The 18,432-nt window shown below is 39.2% G+C and overlaps 1 protein-coding gene and 1 long non-coding RNA gene across 2 annotated transcripts in view; one reads left to right on the forward strand and one right to left on the reverse strand.

The window, feature by feature from the left end:
• Positions 1 to 18,432, forward strand: part of si:dkey-11f4.7 (piezo-type mechanosensitive ion channel component 2) — a 718,195-nt gene that overhangs the window by 519,363 nt on the left and 180,400 nt on the right. Inside the window, 2 exon segments of the mRNA XM_058786444.1 lie at positions 10,886 to 11,087; positions 12,860 to 12,992. Coding sequence (XP_058642427.1) covers positions 10,886 to 11,087; positions 12,860 to 12,992 — 335 coding nt within the window.
• Positions 4,663 to 7,550, reverse strand: LOC131546417 (uncharacterized). The gene is made up of 4 exons (XR_009272698.1): positions 7,299 to 7,550; positions 7,117 to 7,180; positions 6,876 to 6,949; positions 4,663 to 4,772 (listed from the first exon to the last, which is right to left on the reverse strand). It is a non-coding gene; the product is annotated as an uncharacterized LOC131546417 (long non-coding RNA).

The raw sequence follows: 18,432 nt of genomic DNA on the forward strand, positions 1-18,432 counted from the left end.
AACCCTGGTGCCTTTATAAAGGGTTAAAGATGCTGATTTCATTTTCCAGCAGGATTTCGCATCTGCCCACACTGCCAAAAGCACCAAAAGTTGGTTAAATGACCATGGTGTTGGTCTGCTTGACTGGCTAGCAAACTCACCAGACCTGAAACAAGAGACCAAAAAATGCAGATGAGCTGAAGGCCACTGCCAAAGAAATCTGGGCTTCCATACCACCTCAGCAGTGCCACAAACTGATCACCTCCATGCCACGCCGAATTGAGGCAGTAATTAAAGCAAAAGGAGCCCCTACCAAGTATTGAGTACATACACAGTACAGTAAAAAAAAAAAAAAAAAAAAAAAGAAAATAAGTTCAAACATCAATTCAATATCTATTATTTCCTGAATATTATGAAATTAAAGATATTATATTTACACCCCACATAGACTTTCGGTCATGCCCAACATTTTTCTAATTTACAGTAGATCTCTATCTTTAAGCCCTTTCAAGCCACAAGCTTTTGAAATCTTGATGTCAAAATCCAGCATTTTTCCAAAACTCCCTGGCACCTAAAGGGTTAATGAAACACAGCTGGGGACTAATAAACTAATGTTGGAGACTAAACCAGGACAGGAACAGGAAAACCCAATAAGGACATAGAGGGAGAAACTAGGGCAAGGAAGGCACTTGGGGAGCAAAACAAAACACAAGACAGGACACAAGTCTGACCATTATAATTTTGTAATTCATAATTATAGATTATATTATTTTTAATTTTAAGCAAAAACTGTCTGTACTCTGATTTTGCTGTACATGTTTAAAGCAAATTGCTTTGTCAGACTGGAGGGCATTTTACCCCACCCAAGGGGGTGTTTTACCCCATAGGTGGGGTAAAACGCCCCCTTGGTACAAATTTATTTTTTGTTAAAAATCTAATAACATGAAAACTCTGGACATTTTTCATACTTTGTTTATAAATAGTCACTAAAACTATGATAACTTTTCTGAACACATTTAACTTTTGTTTCACAGGGGGAAAAAAATTACACAGTCCTTAAGGGGGGCATTTTCCCCCACTCTACCCTACACCACAAAAACAGTGTCACCTATAGTTGGAGCTTGTAGGTGACCGGGTTTATTTGTTCCAGGATGGTGAAGGGACCAACGAATCTGGGATTTAGCTTCCTACAGGGCAGGCGCAGTCGGATGTCCCGGGTCGAAAACCATACCTTCTGGCCTAGCTGATAGGTAGGTGTCTCCGCTCTTCTAGCATCCGTAGCCGTCTTCTGCCTGCGCACTGCCCGTTGGAGATGGTGGTGGCTGTCATCCCAGACTCTCTCGCTCTCCCAGAACCAGTAGTCAACAGCGGGGACATCAGATGGTTCCCCAGACCAGGGGAACAGTGGAGGCTGGAAGCCAAGCACACACTGGAAGGGAGTGAGAGTTCTGGGTGTACTCGGCCCAGCCTAGGAACTGGTTCCAGGAGTTCTGGTGGCCATGGCAGAAGGTTCGTAAGAATCGCCCCACCTCCTGGATTTTCTTCTCCGTTTGTCCATTTGACTCCGGATGAGAGGCTAATGGTCACACCTAGGAGTTGAAAGAAGGCCTTCCATACCCGAGATATAAACTGGGGTCCTCGGTCAGAGACGATGTCTTCGGGTATACCATAATAACGGAAGACGTGGTTGAAGAGTAACTCCGCTGTTTCCAATGCTGTGGGGAGACCTTTGAGAGGTAGAAGACGACAGGATTTAGAGAAATGGTCAACTATGACAAGTATGCATGTATTACCTTCGGAAGGTGGCAGATCTGTGATAAAGTCTACCCCTAGGTGTGACCATGGGCGATTCGGGACTGGTAGTGGAAGGAGTTTGCCAGCTGGTAAGTGGAGTGGGCTCTTGGACATGGCACAATCGGGGCATCCTTGCACGATCCCTTGCCATATTGGGCCACCAGAAGCGGTCTCGTAGCAGCGAGAGGGTGTTGTTGGCCCCTGGAAGGCCAGTACCTTGAGTTGAGTGGGCTGAATGGATCAAGGGAGTGCGTTGGGTTCGTGGAACATATTGACATTCTGGAGGACAGCCCGGCGGATTATGTGGAGCGGGATTCGCGACAGCTGGAGGGGAGTTCCATTCGATGGGAGCGACGATCATCTCCGATGGAATGATGTTTTCAGGTTCCTCCGCATCTTCTATTGAACCGTGAATCCGAGACAGCGCATCTGCCTTGATATTTCTGGGGCCAGGACGGTAGGATATGGTGAAATTATATCGGGTAAAGAATAAAGCCCATCTGGCTTGTCTAGGATTCAGACGTTTTGCCTCCCAGAGATATTGGAGATTTTTATGATCCGTTAACACGGTGAATGGTTGCGCTGCTCCCTCCAGCCAATGCCTCCACTCTTCTAAGGCCAGCTTGATGGCTAACAATTCCCGGTTGCCGATGTCATAATTGATCTCTGCTGGGCTGAGTGTCCGAGAATAGAAGGCGCATGGATGGAGTCAAGCTGGGTTCCCCTGCTGCTGGGATAACACTGCCCCCACTCCTGTAGTAGAGGCATCGACTTCGACGATGAAAGGGAGTTCAGGGTCAGGGTGTACCAGGAGTGGGGCACTAGTGAAGGCTTTCTTGAGGGCGGTGAATGCTTCTTTGGCTGCTGGTGTCCATGACAGAGACTTGGGTTTTCCTCGGAGCAGACTAGTGAGGGGACTGGTGATACAACTGTAATTCTGGATAAAACAGCGTTAAAACTTTGCAAATCCTAGGAATCATTGGAGCTCTTTTATCGTGGTAGTTGTTGGCCAGGACGTAACTGCTTCGACCTTCCCCTCATCCATCTGGATACCTGTACGGTCTGTTGTATCCGAGGAATTGTACAGAGGGCAGATGGACAGTGCATTTCTCCGCTTTGAGGTACAACTGTAGTTTTCGTGAAGACCTCAGAGATGTTCGAGGGCGCTGGGGACGAGGGGAAGTGGATACCGGAACTTCACGGTGATGTTGTTAACAGCGCGGTAATCTATACAGGGCCGCAAGCCTCCGTCCTTCTTGGCCACGAAGAAAAAGCTCGATGCAGCAGGGGAGCTTGATGGACAGATGTAGCCTTGACCCAGCACCTCCTTGATGTATTCTTCCATGGCCTTTGTTCTGGAAGCAAGAGGGGATACATTTTTCCACGAGGCACTGGCTCACCCGGAATGAGATCTATGGCACAGTCCCATGGTCGATGTGGTGGTAGATGGGAAACTTGCTTGGGGCAGAAGACGTCACTGAAGGTGGCATAGCAGGCTGGGATATAAGTTGTGACGTATTGTCAAGTATGGTGACCCATACTCGAAATTGTGCTCTGCATTTAACCCATCCAAGTGCACACACACAGCAGTGAGTAGTGAACAAATGCACACACACATACACACACAGTGAACACACACCCGGAGCAGTGGGCGCCAGCGCCCGGGGAGCAATTAGGGGTTCGGTGCCTTGCTCAAGGTTCATTGTGTTCATTCACAATCCCCACCTTCAATTCCTGCCAGTGCGAGAATCGAACCGGCAACCTTCAGGTTACATAGACACACAATGAGTCTATGTTCACTCACAGATGATTGTCATTATAAATATATAACAACCAACTACCGATCATTTCCTCTGGGCTTTTGAATTGTAACGAATCTGTTCGAGGAACAGATGGTTACAACAGCCAGAGAAAAAGAGGCAGAAATAAAATATCCACTGATTGCTTCTCAATGGGACTTTTTATGGATGTTGAATTTACTGGTAAAACTTCGGCGGCGATCTTTAGCGGTGCGGGTGTCACAGGAATGCAGCCTGGAAAGCAATCCTTGCCCCACTTCAGGACTGGAATGGATCGGGATCACTCATCTGTGCCGTCTGTATCGGTCCGATTTTCTGTAACTGAAGAGGGCTAGACACAACTGGTTGGTAAAAGCAGGGATGTTTATTTGTAGCACAGAGAGTTTGTGAGAGGAATCCGGGTGACTTTACGGTGAGTGGTGATGGTGAGTAGAAGCACTCGAGCTAGGATGAGTGGTAACTGTTATCTCCGTATGATACAGGAGCAGGAACGAACAATGGAGGAAGCACACACCACAGCCTTCTGGCCTCTGGGAGAGACGGGAGAACTGGAGACACAAGAAGGATGAGGAGACACTACCCAGCCAACATTTCCACGTGGGCCCCATGTGGGTTTTTGATGGGCTGCCACTTGGGCCCTACGTGTGTTAGCCCATAGGGGCACATGATGGGTCCATAGTGGGCTCTAAGTGGGGCCCATGTAGATTTTCATCACATGGGTCCCAAATGGGTTCTTAATAATTGGGGCCAAGGTGGGCCACATACAGAACCCTTATGGGGCCCAAATGGGTTGCCACTCTGAACCCACAAATGGACCATATATGGGGATTTTGTGGGACCACAGTGGGTTGGAACTGGGCCCCATTTATATTTCTTTATTAATTCCTCTGGATAAAGTTAATGTGCTAATATCCAAAATCATCTTTCAAACCACTCCAACTCTTAAGTTAAAATGTTTTTTTTTGTTTGTTTGTTTTTAAACCTGTACCTGACCTGATTTGTAAATTTTATGTGGTGCTCAATACATTTTAAATGACATGATAAAATATTTCAACTGTGAAGAAAATGACTTCAACTCAATCTCTAAATCACATTTTTTATTGGGTAAAACAAAATATTAAACAAAAATAGACAAAAACACTTGAATAGATCAGGATAAAATGATATTCCTAGGCCTGTGCAGACTCCTCAGCTTCATACCTAAAAACAGTAAAGAAAAAAAAAAACAGAGAAAAGGCATTTATTTTAAAATACTACTAAACATTTACAAGAGCATTAAAGGAATAGTTCACCCAAAAATGAAAATTCTGTCATCGTTTACTCTCAAGTAGTTCCAAACCTATATGAATTTCTTTGTTCTGCCTGAACACAAAGGGGCACCATTGACTTCCATAGTAGGAAAAAAAAATACTATGGAAGTCAGTGGTGCCCCAGAACTGCTCTGTTTCCCACATTCTTCAGAATATCTTCCTTTGTGTTCAGCAGAACAAAGACATTCATACAGGTTTGGAACTACTAGTAAATTATGACAGAATTTTCATTTTTGGGTGAACTATCCCTTTAAAAGGGATAGTTGCGTGGTTATAATTAAGCTGTGCCAGTACTTTTCCCTATGTGACAAAACTGTCACTTACAGGGATAGTTATTACTAAAGGTAATATGAACAAGTTAAAGGTGACACTATTCAGTTAAGAAATGTAATTATGTGCTAGGAGCTATTTTTGTAAAATAGCCTACATGATAATGCAACAGTTTGATTTCAAAAGAGTGTATAACCGTAAAATGCTCGTCAAATTAAAAGTAACTTACTGGCAACACTTATCCAGTAGTTGCTGTATTTCATACCACTGTAAAACTAAGTACAGTAGTTTTAAGCACACTATAAAATGAAGTACAGAGTTATACTGTCATTTATTTTATTTTTATTTTGTTATATATTCAGTAACACAAGTTATTGCTTCACACCAACAGCTTTATTCATGATTCATCTTTTATATTTCATAGCTGAACTTCAGTCACACAGAATTACCAGCATATTAACCATATTTCATCAGTGAACATACCAGTCAAAAGTTTTTGAACAGCAAGATTTCTAATTAAAAAAAAAAATAAAAAAAAGATCTTCTACTCGCCAAGCCTGCATTTATTTGATCCAAAACACAGAAAAAGCGGTAACACTTTACAATAAGGTTCATTAGTTAACAACATTAGTAAACATGAACTAAGAATGAACAATACTTCTTAGGTCATGTCAATTTTAGCATTTACTAATGCATTATTAAAATCACAAGTTGTGTTTGTTAACATTAGTTAATGCAATCTGAACTAACATGAACAAACAATGAACAACTGTATTTTCATTAACTAAGATGAACAAAGATGAATAAATAATGTAATAAATGCATTGTTCATTGTTTGTTCATGTTAGTTAATACATGAACTAATGTTAACAAATGACACCTTATTGTAAAGTGTTACCGAAAAAGCAGTAATATTGTGAAATATTTTTCTATTTCTATTTGAACATATGTTAAAATGTAATTTATTTCTGTGATCAAAGCTACATTTTCAGCATCATTACTCCAGTCTTCTGTGTCACATGATCCTTCAGAAATCATTCTAATATGCTGATTTGCTGTTCAAGAAACCTTTTTTTATTAATAATATCAATATTTAATACAGTTGAGTACAGTTGAGTTTTTCAGGATTCTTTGATGAATAGAAAGATCCAAAGATAAGCATTTATCTAAAATAAAATAAAAAGCTTTTGTAACAATATGCACTATTTAAAAGCTTGGAGTCAGTATAATTTTTTTTTGTTTGTTTTTTTTATTATATAAATTAATACTTTAATTTAGCAAAGATGCTTTAAATTGAACAAAAGTGATGATAAAGACATTTATAATGTTACAAAATATTTCCATTTCCGATAAATGCTGTTCTTGAACTTTTTATTCATCAAAGAAACCTGAACAAAAAATCTACTCTGCTGCTTTAGCAGTTATTTTAAAATAGTAAAAAACAAAAAAAATAATAATAATAATAATTCACAGTATTGCTGTTTTTGCTGTATTTTGGATCAAATAAATGCAGGCTTGGTGAGCAGAAGATAATTCTTTAAAAACATTAAAAATCTTACTGTTCAAAAATTTTTGACTGGTAGTGTATAACCTAAAATTAAAATCAGAGTTAACAGCACATTGTTGTGCCAGTGGAAAATAAATGTATTAAATATAAGAATAAAAGTTTGAAGAGTCAAAGTACTTAATTAGTAAGAGTATACAATAATCAGAGAACGCATACCATCTGAAAATGTTTAAAACGGTCTTGTTTATGGCCGCCTGTCTCCCGAGGATCCGGCCGCTCTGCCAGCGCCGCTGCGGGGGAGGAACGCTGCTTAGCACGGATTAACTGAGAAATGAGCACCCGATGTCCCGATCCGATGTTCTTACAGACATTTATTAACTCAAACGTATTTATACATTGCAAATAGCATTGGTATAAGACAAATGATGCGACTGCAAGTGTTTTAAAGTTCACCTACCTCCTATTTAAAGTATTCGTAGAGCTTTTCGTCTTCACGAGTCTCCCGCCGGTCTGCCTGCGCGCTGCGGGAGGAAAATACTAGTTAGCACCACTTTACTAGGAAAGTGAGCAAGTTACATTAAAATAATACATACAAGACAATGAAGAAAAGTGTATACATGCATTTTAACGTATACCTACCCATTTAACACACTCTTAGGACTTTCGCCTTCATGATGAGTCTCCCCGCCGGTCAGCCGCGTCGCGTTGAAGAAAATATCCAATTAAAGGGTAGATAAAAGCAGCAGTACCCGGTTAATATAAAATGAAATATAAATCTTACTTTGATAGATTAGGCCTAGAGTTTATCCATTGACACGCAGGTGCCCCTGTTTAAGTGGTGAGCGGCAAACCGTTTTTTGTTTTTTAAATGAGAAGGGGCGGGAAGACACGCACGCCAATCTTCGCCTGACGCAATGACTGCATAACACAAGTGCATTTAGATTATAAGGAAAAAACTTGAGTAGGCCTACTTTTTTGGAGATGCTTATAAATAAATCAAATTAAATTATTCCTAAAGTAAATGGTCTTGTATTGTTGTAGCCTATATACAGTATGATATAATCCTTTAAAAAACACATGCAATACTTAAGTTATAAGTATAACCCATAATTGCATAAAAAACCAACTGCAAAAAAAACTTAATTTTTGTAACTATAAATATAGCCTAATATAGCCCAAATGTGGCCCATGTGGGACCCACAAATAAACAATAATGGGCAACCTAACTGGGGCCCACAGTTTTATCCAAGCTGGGGCCCATATTCAGCTCATCAAAGTGCCCACTCTGAGCCCATGCCCAGTTGACGCCCATATAGCCCAGATAAATCCCACGTGGGGCCCACATGGACATGTTGGCTGGGTAGGAGGAACACAGGAGGTAAGTAGAGCAGGTAAGCTTTTCAAAGTATGTATAGCAATACAGAGAGTCCTCAACGTGTGAACGAGATCGGACAGTGAAAGGTGTCTGTGGTGTGTGCTTATATGCCGCTGGTGATGAGGTGCTTGATTGAAGACAGGTGCTCAGTATTCAGGTGATAGTGATCGTTGTGATTGGGTGGTGATGGAGCCTGGCTGATCCGTTACATACAGACTGTGGTTATTAGTTAATGAATCATATGTCAACATTAATATTAGTAAAATTTTTACAAAATATGTAATCCATGTTGATCAGTTTAAATAACCAATTTCATGACATTTGTAAGCATTCAAATGCACATTAATCAATAAGCTGTTAAGCAATGTACAACATCTGTTAAAGTCATGTACATTTTAATTACATTAGAGTCAATTAGTATATTAATAAAATTTGTTCAGCATAGTTGCAAACATAGCATAGGTGTCCAAACCCGGTCCTGGAAGGACACTGTCCTGCAGAGTTTAGCTCCACCTTGCCTCAACACACCTTTCTGAAAGTTTGTAGTATGCCTAGTAAGACCTTGATTAGATGGTTCAGGTGTGCTTGATTTGGGTTGGAGCTGAACTCTGCAGGACATTGGCCCTCCGGGAACAGGATTGGACACCCTGGCATAGTTTAATAACTGTTTAATAACTGTAGAACCTTTAATAACATTTGTAAGCATTTTTATGTGCGTTAGCTTTATGCAATGTAGCCATTATGTAATGTATTATAAATTCATTAGTAAACCTTTACATACACAATATCTCATATTTGTAGCTATTTAAATATATTAACTAATTATCTTTTAACCCTCTGGTTGTGTTTGGATTCCTGTCATGGAATGACCAGACTCCAAACAATTGCTTATAAATCTCTCATTATGCTATATTATCGCCAACTATTGGATTCAATCTTTTTGTCAATTTGTTTTCTTTCATTTAGGACTGGTTATGTGTTTCTATTTGCATCTGATTAATCGTAGGCCTCATTTATCTGAAAGTAGGCCTCATTTATGCAAAAGTGTTTTTTGAGTGAAAAAAGCTTTTTTTATGAATAATTTTCACAATATGAGATAAAAAAATATATATGAAAATTTGCACTGTTTCTCACACTAGTGTGCTTTAATGTTTAATCAGGAAGTTTGCTTTTAAATGCTTTAATTTTGTACAAAATTGCACAAAGTCACACTGGCCGGCCATTGAAAGTGAATGGGGAGGAATGAAAGTAAGAGAAACAACTAGTGTTCAGGAGCATGTTGTGCTTGCAAACTTCCTGATTAAACACACTAGTATGAAAAAAGTGCAAATTTTTATACTTTTTTGTTTAATATTGGGAAAATTATTCATAAAAAATAATAATAATTCGCTCAAAAAACGAGGTACCTACTCTCAGATAAATGAGGCCTACGATTAATCAGATGCAAATATAAACACAAAATCAGTCCTAAATGAAAGAAAACAATTTGACAAAAATAATGAATCCAATATTTGGTGATAATATAGCATAATGAGAGATTTATAAGCAATTGTTTGGAGTCCGGTCATTTTTAACCGGGGAAACTAGCTGACGTTAGCTAGTTAATTAGGTATGTTATCTGCCTCGGTAGCAATAGTATTTATTTCAACACCGAAACAACCGGTGAATGGGTCTCTGTCTTGATTGAGGGTTAAAGAGGGAGAAATGAAGACGACACAGATATATCGTTTGTGTATGACCTGGAAGTATTTATTTAGCGATCGGCGCCAAAACGTCATCTGTACGGTTGTGTCTACGTTACCCGAGAAATTCCCATACGGCAGACTTCGCCTTTTTCGATGGGGGAAAAAGTTCCAGGGATTCACCTCATTCGGCCATCATCCTACACACAGGTTACTCTCATCATCCTACACACAGGTTACCTTGAAACCGGTTATCGTCCCATGCCTAGTTACTAGGTGAAATAAAACCCACAAAAAATTACTAAAACAATTCTGAGAAGTACTTATACCCTGTGTGAACAAAGTCAGTAAGTTTGAGTCCAATGCAATAAAGTTAACTAGTATTTTCGGGAAAAAGAAAATCTTCTCCGTCTCACAATCAGAGGGTTAACCATTATATAATGTTTGTTAATGGTTTATTAATGAAAGTTCTTATAAAGTGTTACCAAATTTTGCTTGGTACAATGTATTCTAAGTATCAAACCAGGCCATATTTGCATGAGAAATGTGCCTGTGATATCTGAGAATGCTGTCTAGTTTAAGGTGACCAGACATGCCACTTCCAGGGGACACGTTCTGCACAGGATTTCTAAATTACCTGAAATAACCAGGTGTTAGTTGTTTGTGCTGAGCCGATCGGCCGTTGTATGACATCTGGGCTGCATCCGAAAACTGAAAAATGCTGTATTCAGATGGCACATTCCAACATAGAAAGGCATTAAGGCACGTCCGAATCCAAAGTTAGCTTCACTTCCTGTCTCATGAGATACCGTCATCTGATCGATTTTTGAAGGCAGCGTAGATGTATCCTTCGCTGCCTTTGATATCCCACAATCCTGTGCATTCCATTCCGTGATGGTTGAGCTAAAAAATAAAGATGGCATCTGAAAGTGGTGTTTGGTGGTTAGCTTGTGTGTAAATGTATATTTCTGATTACTTTTATGTCATACAACCATCAATCAGTGGGGCACAAACAACCAACACCTGGTTATTTTAGGCAATTTAGATATTCTGTGCCGAACGTGTCCCCAGGAAATGACACGTCTGGTCACCTTAGTCTAGTTAGGTGTTTAAGTAGGTTTTGAACAGAGCCAGTGAGATGAGATGTTCCTGGGTTTTTGTTCCTTCAGTGTCATGGTTTGTGGGATAACAAGGAGGTGGAGATGCCAGACTTTTTTAAGAAACTAAAGCGAAAAACAGAGAAAAACAAGATGGCTGGAGGATCAAGACAACGAGAAGAAAACACAAGAAGACAAATGCCCTTCTTTCCTTCATACGCGTCACACACTTCTTTCCTTCAGAGACAAAGAGCAGAGAGCCCAGAGAGACAGGGTAAGATCTCCACACTTACATACATGGGAAACTTATATACACATACACATAATACTTCTAACAAATAATGTCGTAACACTTTATGATAATGTTCAGTTGTAAGTCATTTATAAGTGATTAGTTAATGATGAACTAATAATTTACAAAACATGACTATGTGTTCATAAATGATTAATAAGTGATATGTTCATATTTTTATCTATGTTTTGTAGATTAAGCTATAAATAATTTACAAGTGATTAGATGATGATGAACTAATCATTTACAAAACATGTCTTTATGTTCACATGATTTACATGATTATTAAGTAATATGCTAACGATTTACAAATCTGTCGTAAGTTATCTTAAAAAGTAGCATGTCATGAAATAATGATATATATAATAACAAATGATGATTAAACCATTAGTAAATGATCAGTATATAATTTATGTATGTTTCGTTAAAGTTTTAAGCTGGTCTGTTAAAAAGCTCAACAATGCAATTATGCTAAAACTTTTTTTTTTGAAGAAGAAGAATAAATGATTTGCTGTCAAGTGAATAAACGTGTAAATGACTTGCAGTCAGGGGATTCCAGTGGGTTGTGTTAAACCTTTTTTCTCATCAGCACAGACCTGTGTTCTGTGTGGAGTGTGTGTGATCTAGTGGTAATGTGAACTGGTTTTACCCTCCACTCAAGTGCACAGTGTTAAAATACTCCATGTGTGTCAGAGAAGACATCTGTCTACACATCTGTCTACATCATTAACATTTACAACTGATGAGTAGTTTACACTTTAGATTAGGGGATGCAGAAAGTGTTGTAAATGCCTTGTGTACATCTACAGATCATTTGTAACAGGTAAGAACAATCTACAAATGATGTGTAACACATTTACAAGTGATGAATAATTTACACTTTAGATTAGGGGATGCATAAAGCTTTGTAAATGATTTATTCATGCGTTTATACAACAGGTTTCGAATACTTTGTACTGTGTACTGCAATGTAAGGGCTGACTGGTGAGGGTATAGACCAATGATCTCCAATCCTGCTCCTGGAGAGCTACCATCCTGCAGACTTCGGTTCCAACCCTGCTACAACCCACCTGTCATCTAATTAGCCCTGAACACCTTGATTAGCTGGTTCAGGTGTGTTTGATTGGGGTTGGAGCTGAAATCTGCAGGATGGTAGCTATCCAGGAGCAGGGTTGGAGACCCCTGGTATAGACAGATGTCTTCTCTGACACACATGGAGTATTTTTAACGCTTTGAGATAATAGTACAATGTTGACATTTTAATTATTTATAAGTGATTAATAATATAATAACTAGTAACATATTAACTATTTACTAAGGATCTATTTGATTATTTCATGATATGCTGATTTTAAAGAAAACTTACAACAGATTTGTAAATCGTTAGCATATTACTTAATCATTTTTGAACGTAAAGTCATTTTTTGTAAATGATTATGAGGATTATCTAATCACTTGTAAATGATTCATAACTTAATCTACAAAACATAGATACAAATATTAACATAACTTATTAATCATTTATGAACACATAGTTATATTTTGTAAATGATTAGTTCATCATTAACTAATCACTTATAAATGACTTACAACTGAACATTATTATAAAGTGTTACCAATAATGTACATACATATACACAAGCACACATTTCACACAGGCCAGTTTGTTCTCTCTTGATATTGTTTTGTGCTTTGTGATGCCATACATAAGTATTTACATACTGTGCTAATATGATTATCAAATATTGTATCAGCAGATTCAAACCAAAACATGAAAAAACATTCACAGAAGAAGCAACAGTGGAATGTAGCTCTAAGCAGGAAGGAGCGAATAAAACAGTACATGAATGGCCGAATGCTGGAAGCCAAAGCTGCAGTCATAGAGCTGTAAGAGATCAATAACATGACATTTTTATTCATACAAACATATGTATATAGTTTGTATATACCTTGAAAGTGTATTGTTCAAAAGAGCTTTACATAAACAAAAACATTCATTTAAAAATCACACAGTCACATTTATTTTTTCTTCCATTCTTGGTGACAGAGGTCTCTTGTGGTCATCCAGAATTTAGAGAACTTTAGTTACATTCATAACTAGCATACTTCTTTCATTCCCAACCTGGTCTCACAGAATTCCGTGTAATGACCACGGACCCTTAACTCCCCCAAAATTTTAAAGGTGAATTCAGGGGTTTTTTGTCTTTGCGTGGAACTTTGGGGGCGCTCTGGCAGCGCGAAGCTGGACGGAACCAGCGGAGACTCTTGAGGGCGCTCTGGCAGCGCGGAGCTGGACGGAACCAGCGCGGACTCTTGGGGGCGCTCGGGCAGCGCGGACTCTTGGGGGCGCTCGGGCAGCGCGGAGACAGGGAGGCGCCTTCGTGGCGCAGGTACTGGGTGGCGCTCTTGAAGCGCGGACTCTTGGATGCGCTCGGGTAGCGCGGAGGTAGGGAGGCGCCTTCGTGGCGCAGGTACTGGGTGGCGCTCTGGAAGCGTGGAGCTGGACGGAACCAGCGGAGGCACAGGCGAGCTTACTTTAAGAAAGAAATAACTTGTTTAATGAACAAAAAATGCTCCAAAGGTTTTTCAAAATTAACTTAATAAAAAAAATTAAATAAATAAATTTAAAAAAAAGGAAAAAAACCGAAATATAATCACTTTGCCATTATATACAAAACTGAACTATTTTAATAGCTGAAACATGAGCCGTTTTGGGAGAAGGGGGGAAAAAAAAGACGGGCTCGGATCGGACTTGGGCCGGTAATTCTGATAAGCCGTCGGACACGGGCCGGGCTAGGGCCTGAGCATCTCGGGCCAGGGCCGGGCTAGGGCCTAAATATGAGGCCCGTGCAGGGCTCTAACTCCTTGTCGGCGGACTTGCCATATTCCCTGTCGGCGGGCTTGCGGTGGCCGCGAATGGCGGCGTGCTTTTCCTCGCTGACGGCGCGCTTGGGAATGCCGCGAACGGCGGCCGGACTGCGGGCGGGTGCGGGCTGCAGGCGGGTGCGGGCGACGACTTCCATCTCTGTAGTGGTCGGATCTTCTGTTACGGGTTGTGGTTGTGGCGTGATACAAAATGAATATAAATAAAAGACGGGAGAACGAAACGGCTTCAACACACTTTTTCCCATTTATTAACTTAAGATCCGACCAACACAGGGGGAAAACTGAGGACTTATAAAGGAACAGGAACAAAAGAGCAAACAACGTAATTAAACTCAGGTGGTGACAATGACAGATAATTAACTAATGAGGACAGGAACTAAACCAAATAAGGACAACGGGGACTTCAGACAGGGCAGACACGTTACAATTAATACTTTTTGAATAAATTATGACGGTAGTTGTGTCTGTCTGTTATATCTTTAGGTTTAGGGGCAGGTGTGGGGTTACGTGCTCATAAATGTGTAATGTAATATAAATAAAACTGTTGTGGCTGTTTAAATTGAAATATCACACCCCAACATATGCAATAATGGCAATGTTGTTACCCAATATATAATTTACACAACCTGGTCTCACAGAATTCCGTGTAATGGATCCGTGCGTGGACCACGGCTGATGCCTGTCACTGACTTACATTGGTATCACTTCTGTGAGCCCATCACGGAATTTCCGGTGATTCCGTGATGCCACCACAGATTCGGAGTTAAGGGTCCGTGATCATTACATGGAATTTTGTGAGACCAGGTTGTTTATTCCTCCTCACTACCATAGCCATTGCCTAGCAGGTTAGCCATGTGGAATGAGGCCATGACGTTAACTTTGTAGAAAGGAGCAAAGGTACTAGGGGAAGCTGAACGACTCCATAGATATTAGCTATGCAGATTTCCTGGAAGGTAGCCCTTCCAGGTAAGGGTCAGTGGAAATTATTTTAGACCATAGGTAATCAGCTCTACAATACAATGTGAAAGTCTCTGTTTGACATGAGATCGTCCCTTTGCACTAGGGATGTGCATCTCCATAACTGAGGCCGATGCAATACGCTTCTCGATGCATAGCCAATGATACGATACACTGAATATACATATGAAGCAGCTACCGATGCTACACGATTCACCCCTATTACGATCAGAGATGAGCACAATTACATCAAAAAAGTATTTAGTTACAAATTATAAATACAAGCTCATCAAATGTATTTAATTAAAATACAAAAATACTGGTGTGAAAAATGTATTTAATTAAAATACAAGTAATGGTAATAACTGCACGCTATGAATCTTTAGGTAACCATGAGTAAATAGTTCATCCTTTATAAAGCATTGTCCCAACATTAATAGTCATTAGTAAGCAGTTTATAAATACAGCTATAAATGCCTTGTTCTTTATTTATTAGGCAAATCTATTACAAAGGAGATTTAAAGGCTCAGTTATCTTCCTAACAGAAAAAATAAACAAACACAACACAGAGGGATACAGAACAGAAATATTTTTTCAAGATGCAAAAAATTAAACTGTACAACTGTACACTTGAATTTTTATTTTTATTTTTTGGTAACACTTTAGAATAGGGAACACTTATTCACCATTAACTACGACTTTTCCCTCAATACATTCCCAATTTGCTGCTAATTAATAGTTAGTAAGGTAGTTGTTAAGTTTATTGGGTGGGATTAGGGATGTAGAATGAGGTCTTGTAGAATAAGGCATTAATGTGTGCTTAATTAGTACTAATAAATGGCTAATATTCTAGTAATATGCATGCTAATAAGCAAAAAGTTACCTTTTTTTTTCTTTTTTTTTTTTTTAATGAAACTGCAGAGGTTTATTTTAAGTGTACAGTTGTACAGTTGAATTTTTTGCATCTTGAAAGAATATTTTTTGTGTTCTGTATCCCTCTGTGTTGTGTTTGTTTAACTGTTTGGGAGATGATCGAGCCTTTAAATCTGCTTTGTAAATGCTTTATAAGGTATAAATAGTCCTCACTTTAGATGAGCTCACAAAAATAGATGGCTGGCAATGAATGATTTATAACTACCTGACTAAATCATGAATTACAGCAGGAATATGTGACACAATAGCCAAAACTACATTGTATGGGTCAAAATTATAGATTTTTCTTTTATGCCAAAAATCATTAGGATATTAAGTAAAGATCATGTTCCATGAAGATATTTTGTACATTTCTTACAGTAAATGTATCAAAACTTAATGTTTGATTAGTAATATGCATTGCTAAGAACTTCATTTGGACAACTTTAAAGGCAATTCATTTCAATATTTTGATTTTTTTGCACCCTCAGATTCCAGATTTTCAAATAGTTCTATCTCAGCCAAATATTGTCCTATTCTAACAAACCATACATCAATGGAAAGCTTATTCAGCTTTTAGATGATGTATGAATCTCAATTTCGAAAAAAATTGACACTTAAGACTGGTTTTGTCGTGCAGGGTCACAAATGCTATAAAACTATTGTTCATGTTAACTGCGTGTTAACTTATATAATGTTAAAAACTAAAAACTTGTTGAAAAGTGTTACAGAAGATTAACATATTGTTCTTTACGTGTGTGTGTGTGTGTGTGTGTGTGTGTGTGCGTGTGAGTGTGTGTTAGAGAGAGAGAGGATAGAGAGAGACTAACATTAATAAAAGCTATATAATTATTGTTCATATTAATTAATATAGTTAATGTTAATAACTGAAACCTTATTGAAAGTATTACCAAAATTGTATATATTGTTGTATGTGTGTGTGTGTGTGTGTGTGTCTCTCACAGTCTTGATAGTCTGGATTAACCCTTTCATTGCTGTATCCATCAAAACCAGACTGCCGGAAGGTTACTGTAATGCATGTGTCCGCTGGGCACAGTTTTCCTGATGCCACCAGGGTGGTGTTTGCACTAACGGCTTGGGCCCGCCATCGCTGCTTGCAGCTATATTTAGGGCCCGAGCACCGATTGTGTGAGGACCCTCTTGGATCTGCTCTGTTTATTATTAGGGCCCGAGCACCGATGGTGTGAGGACCCTCTTGGATCTGCTCTGTTTATTAGGGCCCGAGCACCGAGGTGCGAGGACCCTCTTGGAATTTCTTTGTTTATTCTTCTTCTTCTTCTCCAAAGTGAATCGCATTTTTGAGGGCCTAAACATGCTCCAAAACTCATGAAACTTTGCACGGGTCAGAACTGGCGAAAATTTACATCTGATATGTCTTTCACAAGTGGGTGTGGCAAAATGGCTCGATAGCGCCACCTATACAATTTCAAAAGAGTGCGCCTCGAGCTACGTTTTATGTACATGCACGAAAATCGGTACACACGTGTAACATACCATTACCTACAAAAAAGTATCTTGGTACAAAATCCAAAACCCAACAGGAAGTACGTTATTTTGAATTTCCTGTTCAATTTTTGTGCAGTTTTTGCAATTTCCAGGCTTCGTACTTTGACGAACTCCTCCTACAGTTTTAATCGGATCATCTTCAAATTTGCTGAGTGTAATCATAAGGCCTTTGCGATGTTAAATTGCGAAGATCTAGAGTTTTCGTCAAGGGGCGTGTCCCTGGGGGCCTGACAAAGTTTGATGTTTCGCCATAAAACAGGAAGTTGCTGTAACTCAGGCAAGCAATGTCTGATCTGCCCCAAACTTCACACGTTTCATAGGAGTTGAGTCCTGAACACATCTACATGCTCATATTCAGATATAGTCATAGCGCCACCTGCTGGCAACAGGAAGTGACATGTTTAACACTGTTATGGACTCCTATTAGCATATTAAAAAGTGTCAACAAGTGTTAAACAGTCTGGTAACATGCTAGGAACATACTAAAACATGCTAGCAACACTTAGCTAAGTGCTAAAGCATGCTAGTAATGCAGTAAAACGGGAAGTTGCTGTAACTCAGGCATGCAGTGTTCAATCTACCCCAAATTTAACAAGTTTGATAAGAGGTCTGTCCTGAACACATCTACATCCTCGTATTCGGGTATAGTCATAGCGCCTCCTGCTGGCAACAGGAAGAGACATGTTTAACCCTCTGGGGTCCAAGGTCATTTTTGGGCCCTTGAGATGTTTTGACATGCCCTGATATTTGTGCTTATTTCAGCTACTTAAAACATACCATTGACCAACATGTAATTTTTTTTTATATTCAGCACAAACTGTGCTACAATAATATGTGACCAAGATGGATGTACATGTTTGCATTTTTTAGAAAAAAAAATATTATGCGTGGTTAGTAAGTTTTGGGAAAAAAATTAAATAGTCCTGAACAAGACTTTTGAGTAATCAGTCTTGTAGGCTAGAATATTTACTTCAAAATTATGTGAAAATCATTCTGCTTACTCATTCACAGAAAACAATATATTGATTTAAAATTTTCAAGACAT

The sequence above is a fragment of the Onychostoma macrolepis genome, chromosome 09 (assembly GCF_012432095.1).
Source record: "Onychostoma macrolepis isolate SWU-2019 chromosome 09, ASM1243209v1, whole genome shotgun sequence".
Lineage (NCBI taxonomy): Eukaryota > Metazoa > Chordata > Actinopteri > Cypriniformes > Cyprinidae > Onychostoma > Onychostoma macrolepis.